The sequence below is a fragment of the Myxine glutinosa genome, chromosome 7 (genome assembly GCF_964187855.1).
Source record: "Myxine glutinosa chromosome 7, kmMyxGlut1.1, whole genome shotgun sequence".
Classification (NCBI taxonomy): Eukaryota; Metazoa; Chordata; class Myxini; order Myxiniformes; family Myxinidae; genus Myxine; species Myxine glutinosa.
Window position 1 is genome coordinate 27,520,686 of NC_136267.1, and position 16,578 is coordinate 27,537,263.

A 16,578-nucleotide genomic window follows, 5' to 3' on the forward strand; every position below is an offset into this window, starting at 1 on the left:
ACACACACACACACAAACTCCACACCCACACACACAAACTCCACACCCACACACACAAACTCCACACACACACACACAAACTACACACACACACTACACACACACACACACACACACACACACACACACACACACACACACACACACACACACACACACACACACTACACATGCACAAACTACACACACACACACAAACTACACACACACACACACACACTCACTCTCTCTGTCTGTCCTGTCCTCCCATTACTCATGAATACTCCCAACATTATTTTCCCTTGTCTTCCCACTCAACCCAGATTATCCAAACCTATTCTTATTAGTCCCCTACTGGTGTACACCGGAGGGGACTATAGGTTTACACGCCGTCCCTCCGTCCGTCAGTCCGTCACGCAAAGAACGGTTTTCCGGACTTTTTTTCTATGCCCTTAACGCTAATGATTTCAAACTTGGCACATGGTTTCCTCACGATCAGTTACAGATCAAGTTCGAACTTCACGACGTTTCGATCATTTTTGACAAAGTTATGGCACTTTCAACTTTGGGAATTCTAATAATTCTGATGATCCTTAACTCAGTGCCATTTTAAGTTTTAATTTCCTTTAAAAAAGATTTTCTCTGCAATAATTGGACCGATTGAGATCAAATTTTCACCATAGGAGGGACTCGGTCTGTATAATATTTTAATGGTAATTATGACATCACAGGTCACGTGGTTCGGTCGCCATATTGTCTTTCGTGAAAACACGAAAACCCCTTTTTCTCTGCAACGGCTGAACAGATCGAGGCCAAACTTTGCAGGCAGAATCGCATACCCATGACGAACAAAAAAGTCAGCGAGCATGACGTCATGTGTCACATGGTTTCAGAGTTATGACGTTTTTAAGCATGAACATTTAAAACCGAGCTCCTCCCTCATTTTTGATCCAATCGAGGGGAAACTTGACAGACCTGTTCAGCATGTCAGTCTACTAAAATGTCCTTTTGGAATTTGCGATAGGGCACGTGGTTTGGCAGATATCGTTAATTAAAGGAAAATATTTTTTAAAAATGGATATCTCTTGTTTATTCTAGTTCTCCTCAAGCCGCACGCGCCCTCAGCCTCGTCTCGCGAACGTCAAAAGCGTGACACTGCGCGCGCTTTCCGGAGGGGCGGAGCCAAGCCGAGCAACATATATATACACATCGATCATTGATCGTGAACCGGAAAATATAATAAATTACTGATATTTAGCAACTCGAAAGGTTCTTTATCAACAACTTATTTTCTCGTGCTTCTGCTGACCTGTCTGCAAGGTGTATAAATCGAAGTCCCGAGTGCGAATCACAGGTGAGCCCGTCCTGATGTAATTAGCGATTGGGAACGATTCAGAACCTGTGGGTAAATAACCCTTGGTAATTCCCCCAACAGTTTTCCGGACGACAGACTGCCGGTAGGGGACATGTATTGCAGCGCAATACTCAGAATGCTTGTTCCTTCTGTTCCTCTTTTGATAAATTTAATACCCCCTCCCCTTACTCCCACCCTCTCCACCACGTACGCCCACACTGGCTATAAATGCCATTCAATGTGAAAGCTGGCTTAAAAATTGAGACGAAGTTAAGAAATACTAAGCATGGTGTTTAAGAAAAAATATACGATGTGTCGATGTGTATGTTTCTGAGTCAGATGGACAAGTGTAGGTTCTGCAAGACAAAAACAGAAATTACTAGTCACCTGCTCTCAGAAAGCACAGTTGGACCTGAAGTTGCAAGCTGTGCGGGGCTCAGTGATGATCCTAAAAAGAGCTCTTGGAACAAATCTCTGAGAAAAACACAACTTCACAACTTCAGCACTTGAATCGCAATCCTTCACCGAAGCGGGGGTGGATACTTCGAGTCCTACGAGGACTCTGTTCCACCTACTGAAGCCCGAATTTTGGAGAAAACTACCAATGTACACACACACATACATACATAAACACACACACATACACACACACACACACACACACGCACAAACACACACACAAACAAACACACAAACACACACACACATTCACACAAACAAACCCACACACAAACACACATACACAAACACACACACATACACACATACATACACACGAACAAACACACATACACAAAGACACACACACACACACAAACACACACACACATACACATAGACAAACACACATACACATACATACACACGAACAAACACACATACACAAACAAACACACACACATACACATACATACACATAGACAAACACACATAGACAAACACACACACACACACAAACACACACACACACACATACATACACAAACACACACATACACAACCACACACACATGGACAAACACACACAACCACACACACATGGACAAACACACACAAACACACACACGCACATGCACAAACCACACACACACACACACATACACAAACACACACAACCCCCCCCCCCCCACACACCCAAACACACACACACACAATCCCACACACACACACACACACAAACACACACACACACAAACCCACACACACACAAACACACAGAAACACAAACACACACAAACGATTCTTTAAAGGAATTTATGAAGATTGCAAATAACACAATGAGGAGGCAGAATGGATGCAAAACCTAGAAGCGAAGAAGCAAAATCTCGAGGAAATGTCCCTGGTAATAATTGATGCAGGAAAGACAAGGCACCAATTTGCAAAGATGGAAAACTTCAAAAGCCCTGGCCCAGATGGGATCCCAAACTTCTGGTTGAAGCAATTTGATTCTCTGCACGTTCACTACGCTCGAGCAATGAATGGACTTATCCAAGGGGATCAGGAAATGGATGAATGGCTCACAGAAGGTAACACCTTCCTCATCCGGAAATCTGAAGAGACCCAAACACCCCACAAATACCGGCCAATAACCTGTCTACCAACAACATACAAACTTTTAACAGGAATCATCACAGAAACAATGTACCACCACCTAACACAACAAGGAGGCCTGGAGACAGAACAGCAGAATTGCTGATCGAGATAATGTGCATTGCGGCTGGACATCGTACTCAGGAACAAAAAGGAAAAGACAGCATGGCTGATTGACATATCAGTATCCAGTGATTTTGTCCTAAATAATGCAAAAAAATCAAGAAAATGACCAAATACCAAGACCTGAAGAATGGAGTGAAAAGATCCTGGAAGCTGAAGAGCGCTGAAATTGTACCAGTGATAATTGGGGCAACGGGAATGATAAAGAAGAACCTTACGGAGATCTTGGAACACTCCCTGGGAACATTACCACAAAAGAACTAGAGTTGGAGGCTGTACGGGGCTCAGTGGCGATCCTTAAAAGATCCCTTGGAACAAAACTGGGAACTTCACAACTCAGCACATGAATCGCAATCCTTCACCGAAGCAGGGGTGGATACTTCCAGTTCTGTGAGGACTCTGTTCCACCTTCTAGAACCCAAATTATGAAGATAACAACCAACGACACATGGATACTTTGAGATCTGGGAAGGCCTTCACCTTCCGAAACCCGCTTACATGGAGATAATAACCAATGACACACGCACACTTAGTTGGGGTCTGCCTGGAAGTCATGCAAAACATTGGCTATTGTAGTTTGCAGTGTCTGAAGACTAAATAGCTCAGAGAGCTGTCATCACATTAGTGGAGAGGGCCTTGGTCGGAGTCCAAAGTTGTCAGGATTTTTTTTCACACTAGCCCCATGTGGTAATTTATTTCTGTTCATTCAAAAAACGGTTCTAATGTGTGTATGTATATGTGTGTGTAAGAAACAATATGTAATCATGAATGTACTCACCAGGTAAAGACGGCAGGTGGGGTTGTACGCATTTGTCCCGCAGATGAACAGATTGGAGTCCGAACGAGGCAAAAGGACTTTTATGAAGTTTCTGCATTCGCTCTATTCCACACAAGGGGTATCAAAAGGAAAACAAATTAGGTGTTCGGAAAAAACCCAGATCATACATGTTAGAAGGAATTACAAGGAGCTTCAATGCAGAGGAGGCCATTTGGGTCATCAAGCTTGCAAGTCCGAACAATATCTACGTTTCCCCCTGTCCCCATCACTTCTCGATAACTATCAACTCCAATTTTAAAACTATTTCCTGCTTCTGTTGTCGCTACCCTTGTTGGGAGACTATTCCATGCATTTACTACTCTCTGAGTGGAAGACCCCTGCCTTAGTACCATCCTAACTCCTCTTCTTTACCCAGAAACTGTGACCCCTGGTCCTGTCACTGCCCATTCTGCTGAAAAACTCCTCTGCACTTATTTTGTCTCTACTCTTAATCATCTTACACACCTCTACACTATCTTACATACAAGACCCTAACCATAACAATCGCCTCCTTCGTAATGGGGAAAGTCCTCTTTTCTTTCATCTCCGCTCCATATAGTTTTTTCTAACTACGTTAATTAAATCAATCTAGTTACTCTGAGCTGTACCCTCTCCCAGGCAGGCTTTACCTTTACTTAGATGCGGCGACCAAAACTGAACACAATATGTCAATATCCGAGATGAGGCCTCACTAGATTCATAAAGAATTAACATGCTCTACCTGTTTTTATTTATAACTAGCGGAAGTACCTGCCATTGCCCAGGGGAGGGATGGGAGGATGAGGGGAGGGTAGGGGGGGGGGAGAGGGGAGATCGGGGAGGGGGGTTGGGAGAGGAAAGGGGGAAGGAGGGGTGTGGGGAGGTGAGAGGGGAGGGGGAGGGAAAGGAAATGGGGGAAGAGGGAGGGAGGGGAGGGGGGCAGGAGGAATGGAGGGTGGAGGAGGAGGAAGGGGGATGGGAGGAGAAATTTACCCATGTGAGAGTGATCAGTGTTGCCTCCGTAAAAGAGGGGATTGTAAAACAGTCTGCCACCACCGCCAGGTGGTGCTACACAGTATACATTTACATAGAGAGTTCATGCCCCGCCCCCCTCCCCCCCCCCTCACAATCCCATGTGAGGCTGCGGCCACACAGCCTATGTTACCCCTCACACAAAGTTTTATTTGTACCCCACGTTTGGAGTTTTGTCATTTAAAAGATGTGGCCGTGCATACAACACATACAAAGAGAGAGAGATTTTTGCTTTTCCTCGGTATAGATTTATCCCCCATGAATAAAACCTAGAACCCTGTATACCTTTACCCAGGGTTGCCTGGCACTGTGCTGTCTGCTTACCCCCCACATTTATTATCATACCCAGATCCCTCTCCAGTGTCACAATATGGACAGCCACTTGCATTGTGTTGGCCCTATCTATATAATAATAGCGTAAGGACTCGACATTGTTATCCCTTTTACGCCGCACCCAGTGACCCGATGCCCACGGCACTAATGGATTTACGATCTACGAACCGCGCTCTTTGTTTATCACCTACAGCCATACTCGAAAAATCTGAATTAGCCGACGTTGGGGCCCAAAAGCATCCGATTAACTGCCGATACGACGCCATCTTACGACGCCATCGTATTGGCGTCTGCTGGGCGAAGGCGAAGCAAGCCGTCCGCTGATTGGACAGGCGAAGGCGAAAGCAAGCCGTCCGCTGATTGGACAGGCGAAGGCGAAAGCAAGCCGTCCACTGAGTGGACAATCCAGAGCATGCATTTGTGCCGGTGTCGGCGATCGTTGTTCATATACGCACTCTTCATTCTCATCTTTCTTCCTAACTCTTACTCGGACAAGCAAATCCCCTATGCCACCCATAATGGTACACTCTATCCATACACCACATCCTCCCTTCCGTGGATGTTCCACAGGTTTCGGCTAGTTTTCATTATTCTTCCCTAACACTTCCCGACATTTCCTTATGTTCAACTGCATCTGCCAATCTTTTGCCCAATCCGTTAAAGTATCCAGGCTTTCCTGAATTTGAAAATGAATTACTGTATCCAGACTCGATCTCCGCCCCCTCTAGCTCCCACCTCCCTCCCCCCCATAATGTCTAATTGTGCCCAAGCTAAGCCGACTCATAACCCAACTATCCAAATCATCGATGTAAGTTATGAATAATAACAGTTCTACATCCTCCCAGCATGATGTCCTCCCATCACTAAGTCATTTTCAAATTCAGTTTGCAACTCCACCAGCTGCTGCACAAGTCCTCAACTTAGTCATCAACCTTCTATGTGGGACGTTATCAAAAGTTTTTTGAAAGTTTACACAAACTACATCCACTGCACATGCCTCATACATCCAGTCAGAAACCAACTCATAGAATTCCCATATTTTTTTAAAGCATGATCTCACCTCGGTAAATCCATGCCAACTACATTTAATTACATTGAAATTGTTCAAATGGTTCCTTATCCATTCCTTAATTAACATCTCCAACACCTTCTTCACAACGGAAGTCAAACCAACAGATCTATAGTTCCAAAATTCCTATCTGGATACTTTTTAACGGTAGTCCAGTTGAGTTCATCACATACTGAACCCTCCGGCGTCCGTCGTCCGTTAACTTTTCGACGTTAACACTCCATCGTCCACAAATATCAACCGATTCAGATCAAACTTGACATGCAGCATCCTTACCCCAAGGAACAGGTTGGTATTACATTTCAGCCCGATCCGATGAAAAATGGCGGACGTAGGCGACCATTTTGTTTTTGGTCATGAAAACGACGTTAACACTCTAGCGTCCACAAATATTAACAGATTTTGATCAAACTTAGAATGTTTAACCCCTACAACACAAGGTAGGTTGCTATTGCATTCCAACCCGATCCGTCACAAAATGGCCACCATAGGCCGCCATATTGTTTTCAGCTCCGAAACGACGTTAAGACTTTAACGTCCACAAATATTTATGGATTTTGATCAAACTTGGTGTGTGAGACTCTTACCACACAAGGTAGGTTGCTATCGCATGTCAACCCGATCTGTCACAAAATGGCCGCCATATTTTTTTCAGCTCTTAAGAAAAGCACACTGGGACAAGATGTGGTGACTTTGAAAGCGAATTACACCCGTTTCCTTTTATCTACACAACTATATTTCTGCAACATTGTTGCAAAGTGTAACATTGTATCAATTGTAAAACAAGGACAAGTATGAGGATACAAGGACCTTAAAATTATTACACAAGGTTGTTGGCTTTTCATTTAAGTCAAATCGAGTACAGACAACTGACCTACTTTAAAGTTGTCCAGTCAGTTCGGTTGAGTTCTGCTTCCCTGGAAGCTCTAGTTTTAATAACGGTGTTACATTTGCGACTCTCCAATCATTCAGTACCTGTCCTGACTCCAACGATCTGTTAACGATATTGGCTCAACCACATTCCTTATAATACTCTGGGATGCATATTATCTGGCCCTGGAGATTTATCATCCATTAATGTTTTTTTTTAGCCGTTTCTTTTTTTTACTTCTTTCACTCCGACTTGCATCTTCTTCAAAAGCCCTTTGTCACCTCTGAGATAGATAACCTCTACTCAATGAAGGTTGCTCATTTCTCTGATGCAGTCCACCCACTCATTAGCTTTTCTTAATCTCGAGCACTGTTCATTACTCTCTTCTCATCCTCTTAAAGTTTGCTTTCCTGGCATCTAACAGCCTTAACAAACTATCCCAAACTCCACCTGCCAAAAATGAAATTGCACACACTATGTCATGGACACGTGTCCCCAGTTGTCCTCCCTCCAGCTCCTCAACTATACTGGGATTCTTTCTTAACAAACTAGAATGGTATACCTCCTCCAGGCTGAACAGTTTTTATCCTACCAATAGGCCATCCGTACTTTAACCAAAATCTAATTGGCTTGTTCTTGTCACAAACCCAACTCATCCACCATCTTTTTTATAATCCCTCCACAACGTTTTGAAATATCGTGCTATACTGCGCAGTGTATATTGTTTTTGGGCCCATCTCTCAATGGTGAAGAAGCACTTAAAATAAAATAAAAATAACTCGTATCTGGATCCGGATCCAGGTGTTCACCAAAATCGAAACACTTCTTCATTTTCGAACACCCAACCTGTCCACCAGGTTTCGTCCAACCATACCACACCACGTACACCCATAGACAAACCACCTGCTCATTCACAAATTACAGAACCAGCCTGCTAGAATGCCTAAAGCATGCACCATCCAGGGAGGTGAGACAGGAGGTTGGGGAGCAGAGGTGAGGCAACATGTCACTTCCCCTGATGTACATGAGCATGTTTGTTCGGATACAACTGCTCATGCATATCCTTGTATCACCAGGTCACACTGATTGCAAACTCAGATTGAGCACACCATTGGTGATGATGGCATCCTTCAGATGTCATGCTCCTTCTCACTCCCTGCTCTGGCACTTTTTTTTTTTTTTTTTTTTTTTTTTGTATACAAGATCGAGGCTCGTGAAAGAGCGAACATTAATCACACAGAAAGACAAACCGACACATAAAACATATAACATCGGGAGCGGTAGACAAGATGGGGAGAGAGGGGGAAGGACACAAACACAACATTTGAGAGCAGGGACCGAGAGACATGGAGACATGGAGAGATCTGAGAGAGGGCGAGGGCTTTGGGGGGGGGGGGGCATGGGAAGGGGGCGGTGGGAGAGGTATAAAACATATGGACACTGCCAGGACTTCCAGGAAAGAAGTTGGAATTTCAAACAAGGTGGATCTGGGGTGAATTAGCGGGGGTAGAAAAGATCAAGGTTTTGGATGGGGGAAGATAAGAGATGGTGGTGGACAGCTGTTTTAAAGACCTGGAGGGAGGAGTGGGATTGAAGGGAGTGAGGGAGTTTGTTCCAGAGGCGGGAGAAAAGAGGAATGAAAGAGTGAAGGTGAGCAGAGAGCCGAGATTTCGGCAGTTTAACCATCAGAGGGTTGCTGGCAGATCTTGTGCGACCTGTAGGAATATTTGGGGGACAGAGCACAGAGAGAGCTGGGGGTGCAAGGCCGGAGAGGAGCCGGTAGAAGACAGAAAGACCACCTACCTGCCTGCGGTGAGTGAGTGAAAGGCTCTCAGAGATAGCTTCATCGCGGGAGATTCCAATAATTCTGAAAGCTTTGGTTTCAACAGCGTGAAGCCGAGCTAGGTGTGAGGCAGGAGCACCGGCCCATAGGGGAGAACAGTATTCCATTGAGCTGCGGATGAAAGCCTTGTATGTGGTGAGGAGCTCAGGTGTGCCGAGGAAGGACTTCGCACGACGGAGGATGCCCAGTCGGCGACTGGCTTTGGAGGCCAGCTTGGAAATGTGGTTTTCCCAAGAAAGATCATGGCAGATAGTGAGACCCAAAATCTTGAGCGACAGAACTTCTTGGAGAGGATTGTTGAGAAAGTAGATGGGAGGGTTGTCCAGTCGATCTTTTCGGAGAGACATAGTAAGAGTGTGAGATTTGTCAGGATTGAAAGACATGTTCCACTTGTTTGACCAGTCTGTGATTTTGTCCAGGTCTTCAGAGAGTGAGGAGGCAGCAGACTGCCGATCTGAGGGAAGAGGATTGGAGCGGCAGACAGTGGAGTCATCAGCAAAGAGATAGAGAGGATTTTCGAGAGAGTCAGAGAGATCATTGATGAAGACCAGAAAAAGCACGGGATATGGTTGTGAAGAAGCCCAAAGGTTCATTAATCTATCAATATCCAACCAGCAGAGGAGGGACTGGGGACGGGAGTGTTGTCCAAAGTTGTATTTATTTTAAAGATAAGGCACGAGTGATACACAGACAAGGGCAGAGTCCTGTACAAAGCAAACAACTGATGACTGCCGCTTCTGTTCAGACAAGGAACATTTGTGAAAGCCCTCCCTTTACCAACTACTCGCAATTACTCGGTGATTGAACTATGACCAGAAACAGGTAGAAATTGCAGATTAGCATTACATAGTTCAATATCGAGAGGTAACGTGAAGATTTCCCCAACCCTTGTGACCTTACCACACAATTGTAAGTCAAACTGCAATGTTATAACTTGTCTCCTTTTTCCTCAACTCAACTTTTTGAACATAAATCTTGCCCCAACAACCAACACAGAGTCATATATAAATATATACTTTATAATAATTGATTCTATAAAGAATGATAAGCATATGTGTGTTAACCATGTACTGAACAATACACCACCTCACAGTCACCAGCGTCGGGGACTCGAGCCGCAAAGTTTTGTGACTTGCAACTTGACTTGGATTTGACGACATTGACTTGAGACTCGGATTTGAGACTTGGTGTCTGGGGGCTTGCCACGTACTTGTGACTTGAGTTCATAATGATTTGTTGAGAATGTTTCAGAAAAATATTTGTTGAACAAGAAAGACGTCATGCAGAGCACTGTCCTCATGCAGAGCAGAGCACTGCAAATGATGTTCAATCGTCAAGTCAGTCATGATTCCATACATGCAAAATCCACCCCTCCCCAAAATAAAAAGTTGCCAAGGATTCATCAAATTGTCATTCACTAAGATTTAAATTGATGATCATAAACTCACAGCTCAGGTCAATCGGATTAAAATATATTATTTTTCAGATGAAAATTGATTTTTCAAGTTTGACCTTGAGTTGACCTTTGACCTTTTGGCCTCAAAAATAGTTGGTTTCCCAATTCAATGAGGCACTATGCAAATGCTGTTTAATCGTCAAGTCAATCGGTTGAAAATTGACTATTTTTCAGATGAAAATAGATGATTTTAGAAGTTTGACCTTGAGTTGACATTTGACCTTTTGGCCTCAAAAATAGTTGGTTTCCCAATTCAATGAGGCACTATGCAATTGTTATTTAATCGTCAAGTCAATCGGTTGAAAATTGCCGATTTTTCACATGAACATAGATGAATTGAGAAGTTTGACCTTGAGTTGACCTTTGACATTTGACCTCAGAAATAGTTGGTTTTCCAATTCAATGAGGCACTATGCAAATGATGTTTAATCGCCAAATCAATCGGTTGAAAATTGATGATTTTTCAGATGAAAATAGATGATTTTAGAAGTTTGACCTTGGGTTGTTTGACCTTTTGACCTCAAAAATAGTTGGTTTTCCAATTAAATGAGGCACGATGCAATTGCTGTTTAATTGTCAAGTCAATTGGATGAAAAAATGACAATTTTAGAAATGTGACTCAAGATGACCTTTGACCTCCAAATCAATAGGCTTCTTCCTTATGAACAACTCTATCATTTGGTGAAGTTTCGTGAAGATCGGTTTAAAATTGTGACCTGTAGGGGACTGACAAACAGACATACAGACAGACACACAGCATAACGCACACGACCAACCAATATACTTGAAAAATCTTCGATTTTCGCAAGTAATAAACAATGTCAATAAACAGTTGGGGGTAAGCTCGGCTTGAATGAAAATGGGGTTTAAAATAAATGGCAAATGATTTTCAGTTGTGGCTGTGCACGGTTCGGTCAATGAGGACATATACGGTGTACGCGTACATGTGCAGCGCACCAGTACTCACGGCCGCAAATTATTCGCCAGCAAGTTTAAAGGGAGTATCCTCTCTCCAGACAGCACACCCCATGCAAGCGGCAAACAACAGTCTTACCAACGTGGAAACAACTTTATTCAAACCAAGAACATTCGTGCCAAGTCTGGGCAACTTGGCTCCTGATCTTATTTTGTGATAATGTCAGACGACTTGGATTATTTCAACTTTGTCAAGAATTGTAAGTTATATCACGACTTATCTTTATAAAAGGAAGCAATAAGGAAGTACAGTTAACGTACATGATACAAGTGAATCTTACTATAATTCACCAAATGTCTGTCTGTCCGTCTGTCCGTCCGTCTATTCCCAGGTACCGCAAAAACGGCTGAACCGATCGCAACGAAATTTTGGGTGGGTATTCCTGGGACCCCCTGGAGTAAAATAGGCTATATTGTTTTTCCAATTTTGCCAATTTCCAATTTTTGCCATGGATTGGAAATGTTGAGAATTCAGCCATACCATTTTGAGAATTCAGCCATACCATTTTGAGAATTCAGCCATACCATTTTGAGAATTCAGCCATACCATTTTGAGAATTCAGCCATACCATTTTGAGAATTCAGCCATACCATTTTGAGAATTCAGCCAGAAAACAATCCATGGGTGCCTAAACTGTGGCACAAAAATATCTGATGGTTTTTGATCGACATCAAATTCCATTTGACACTTGAAAAGTCACCCAGCGAAGTAAGTTTATCTTTCCATTCTTGTTAAAAAGAATGCATGATCAGAAGACCCACCTGGACCTGCCAGGCCTATGTGCTATAGCGCGAACGAGACGAGCAAGCTATATAGCGGCTACAGCTCGAACACGTGAACACTCTTTCCTCAAGAGCTGCGACGAATTCAGTTGCAAATCCGACTATATCAAGTAAGGAAATTCTCTCTCAAAATGATAGGAAAATACACCTCTGGCCCAACCTCCAACAAATTTTGCATACGTGCTGTTGGTACCCAGGATCAGGTCATGGGTACTCCTTTCCCGCACTCGCCCCCCTCACGTGGAGATGACTACGGTGACTTGAGACTTGGTTTTAAGTGACTTTATTGCCATCTCTGACAGCCAATTGTAAATAATTTGTGACAATGATTGCAGAGGGAATAAAACAGAACCACATGACAGAGGTTTCTTTTTCTAAACTCAGTCAAGGCTCATGTAAGAGCTAACGCATAGAACGTATAATAAAGGGAGCGGGAGACAAGAGAGGGAAGTACAACAACAGCAGAGAACAGGGACATCGGGAGATCTGTGGAAGGGAGAGGGCTGGGGCGGGGTACACGGGATAAAAAGATGGACACTCCAAGGACTTTCAGGAAAGAAAACAGGGATTTTGAAGGAGGTGGATTTAGAGTGGATTAACAGGGGTAGAAGAGATCAAGGTTTTGGATGGGGGAAGATAAGAGATGGTGGTGAACAGCTGTTTTGAAGACCTGGAGGGAGGAGTGGGATTGAAGAGAGTGAAGGAGTTTGTTCCAGAGGCGGGAGAAAAGAGGAATGAAAGAGTGAAGGTGAGCAGAGAGTCTTGATTTTGGTAGTTTTACCAGAAGAGGATTGCAGGCAGATATTGTGCGACCTGTAGGAATATTTGGGGGACAGAGCACAGAGAGAGCTGGGGGAGCAAGGCCGGAGAGGAGTCGGTAGAAGACGGAAAGACCACCAACCTGCCTGCGGTGAGAGAGAGAGAAAGGCCGTCGGAGCTTCATCGCGGGAGATTCCAATGATTCTGAAAGCTTCTTTAGTATTTCTGTGAAATTTTTCTCAAAAAATACCAAGAACATAAGAAATAGTGCTGAAATTTGACCGGTCTGATCCACAGAAACCTTGATACAGCAATGTTTATCTTTGTTGTGGTCTCCCACTGTGCCACCGTGCTCACATATGTAACGATGATGTTGAAGTTCTCAGGACAATTCAGCGAAATTGATATTTTTGTACTCTGATTACCAAAAAGGGTGGCAGGATAGCTCACATGTATTTATTCTTTCATGCAAAATATGCCTGTGTGGAAAGTCCAGTCAAGTGGATGTCATCGTCATTCATGGCGACTCATTCTCATAACTCAGATAAAGTGGCTCTGCGGCTGCAATCATCGAGTCATTTCAATCCCATTACCGGGTCCAGTGTTTGAAAAATGCACTAAAACGTCCTCGATTCCAGAAGCTGGAAGATGTGCAGCGTAACAATTATCTTTTAAATCATGTAAATCGCCATTGAAAATACAGGTATGAATCTCAGGGGTGCTCCCGATACCGGTGAGCCGAATTTTCTGGACGTCGGCCCTTAAGAATGAAACTGCAAACATCATTTTGAACCAAAAAGTTAGAAAGTCCCAGGTTATCAGCATGTGCCGGTGTGCGAAGTACGAACACCGCGGCGATGTATGAAATTGTCATCCACCACAAATTGGACCGGAAACCTGAATATAAAATTTCCAGATGTTCATCAGGTAATGATTATATTATGGAGGACACAATCTTTCCCCAAAAAAAGAAGAAAATAAATATCGGATCAAAATTTGGTGAGGTATAATAAATAATTAAATAAATGAAATGGCCTCTGCGAAATGCCATAATAAACCATGAAAGAGGTTTCTGTATTTCATGTCTCAACAGAAGATTGAAGCTCTAAACCTGAAGCAAAAGGTCAGGGGGAGTCTGTGTGAACATGTCACATAGATTAGACACACGCCGGAATCCATTACTGCTTTTGCCAACCACTCAGTTCCTGACTTCCAGGGCCCACAACTCACCTGGCCATCAAATTTCACTCACAAGCAAAAACTATACATCTTATTACCTCAGGTACTGCATTTTGCTTCAAAATTTGATGTTCCGAGTTATAAAAAAAAACGTCCTCTCAAATATATTAATGGCCTCACCACATTTGTGGAATACCCTCCGCACCGCCATGTCGATTTCTGATTTCACATCCATTATACTTTCAGATTGTAATTGCATCCCTGTTTAGTGACTTCCAAGAAAAAAATCAGAGACAAAACGGACATGGCCAACGGTGTTCGTGTGTCATTTTGGCAAGATGGCCGATCAAATCTTATCATCTTCTTCGATTGACATACTCTCATTGTTAATGGAGCTCTTTGGCTGAACCATCAGTCCTGGATCGACCAAGTATTCAGATTGGTCTCCAGAGAAGGGCAGTGTCGAAGCAATCTTCACAAGGCCATCAAGATGATCCTTGGGGACTTTATGTTGTTATGAGATACAACACATTTGCACGGGCTGTTGAGGAAAAAAAAAAGTATATATTGAAGGAGCTGGGGCTCCCACGTCGATCGGAAGAATGGACGCGACAAAAAGCTGGAATTCATCCGAGTTGCTTTAATCAAACCAAACACTCAGGCACTCTGAAAAGCCCGTTTATCGGGCAGCAATATATATACATATTATCCCGGAGCGTTTGCCCAGGAAAGGCGAGAGGGGGCGTGGCCCAGCGTCCTGGCTGCGGCCTGGCAAGTTGAGGGCGAGCCTGCCCGGGCATGCCCGGGCGTCCCGACCGAGGCCTGGCAAGTTGAGCGCGGGCCTGCCCGGGCGTCCTGGACGAGCCCGGCATGGTGATCGCTCCGCGTCCTTGATAGGTGCAAGGCGATTGTGAAAACCCAGCGGTAGCCGCTACACACGTCCCCCCAGAATCGACTTGCACCGGCAGGGTCAATTTGAGGGGGGTCCTGATGACCCGGCCGAAGCGACCCCTGGCGGGTCGTGGGAGGGGGTCCGGTGTGGTGGTGGGCGGTCGAGTGGGGGGCACCGTGGACGGGGAGCGGCCTCGCCGCGGCGGAAGGGCCACCCGTGGTGGGTGGTCGACGTCCACGTGCGCCGGCTTGAGGCGGTCCACCGCAATCCGGTCCGACCTGCCGCCGATGTTGATGACGAACGACTTGTCGTCCCGTCGCAGCACCCGGAAGGGCCCGTCGTACGGCGGCCGGAGTGGCCCCCGATGTGCGTCGTGACGCACAAAAACATACTCTGCTGTGCAAAGTGCTGGGGGGACGTAGGACTGGGGGTCACCGTGGTGGGATGTTGGCACGGGGGCAAACCGTCGGGCGGCCTCCTGGAGGTCCGAGCGCTGGTGAGCTGCGGACCAGGGACTGGTAGCGTCGGGCACGAATTCGCCCGGGACGCGTAGCGCCTGGCCATAGACAAGCTCGGCGGTGGATGCCTGGAGGTCCTCCTTGGGGGCCGTGCGGAGGCCCAAAAGGACCCACGGCAGCCGGTCGGCCCAACCGCCGTCTTGAAGGCCGGCCATGAGCGCGGCCTTCATGGAGCGGTGGAATCGCTCGCACAACCCGTTTGCTTGGGGGTGGTAGGCCGTAGTACGGTGGAGCTTTACCCCCAGGTTGCGGGCGACCGCGCCCCACAGCTCGGAGGTGAACTGTGGTCCGCGGTCTGACGAGATGTCCGCCGGTGCGCCGAAGCGGGCGACCCAGGTGGGGATGAAAGCCTGCGCCACGTCGGCGGTGGTGGTGGAGACGAGGGGAACGGCCTCCGGCCACCTGGTGGTCCTGTCCACCATGGTGAGCAGGTGTGTGAACCCCCGTGACGGGGGGAGGGGGCCCACCAGATCCACGTTGACGTGGTCGAAACGTCGTTCGGGCACGGTGAAAGGTGCCAGCGGGGCCTGGGTGTGTCGGTGGACCTTGGCCCGTTGGCAGGCCGTGCAGGTGCTGGTCCAATCGCGGACGTCCCGACGAAGGCCGTGCCAGACGAATCGCGCCGACACCAGCTTCTGGGAAGCTTTCCGGCCCGGGTGGGAAAGGCCGTGGAGGGAGGCAAGATGCGGCGTTGCCAGGTGACGGGCACGATGGGGCGAGGCTGGCCTTGGGAGACGTCGCAGAGCAGGACAGTGTCCGCGAAGGGGATGTCGGCCAGGCGGAGGCCCGTGTCCGCCGCCCGGAGGGCTTGCACCGTGGTGTCGGTGGTTTGGTCCGCCGCCATAAGCGCAAAGTCCACGCCCAGGTGGACCGCGTTCGCGCTGGCCCGGGAAAGACAGTCGGCCACGGCGTTGTTTTTGCCGGCGACGTGCCGGATGTCCGTGGTAAACTCCGACATGGCGGAGAGGTGGCGCTGTTGGCGGGCCGACCACGGCTCCGTGACCTTGGCCATGGCGTAAACCAACG

At 46.1% G+C, this 16,578-nt stretch overlaps 1 protein-coding gene across 4 annotated transcripts in view; it reads right to left on the bottom strand.

Annotated features, from left to right (window-relative positions):
* The window catches only part of LOC137416877 (semaphorin-6A), a 727,420-nt gene that overhangs the window by 262,899 nt on the left and 447,943 nt on the right, over window positions 1–16,578 (bottom strand). For all 4 annotated transcript variants that reach the window (XM_078781382.1, XM_078781383.1, XM_078781381.1 and 1 more), the window contains exon 8: window positions 3,825–3,926. In XM_078781382.1, coding sequence (XP_078637508.1) covers window positions 3,825–3,926 — 102 coding nt within the window. The remainder of the gene's footprint in view (window positions 1–3,824; window positions 3,927–16,578) is intronic.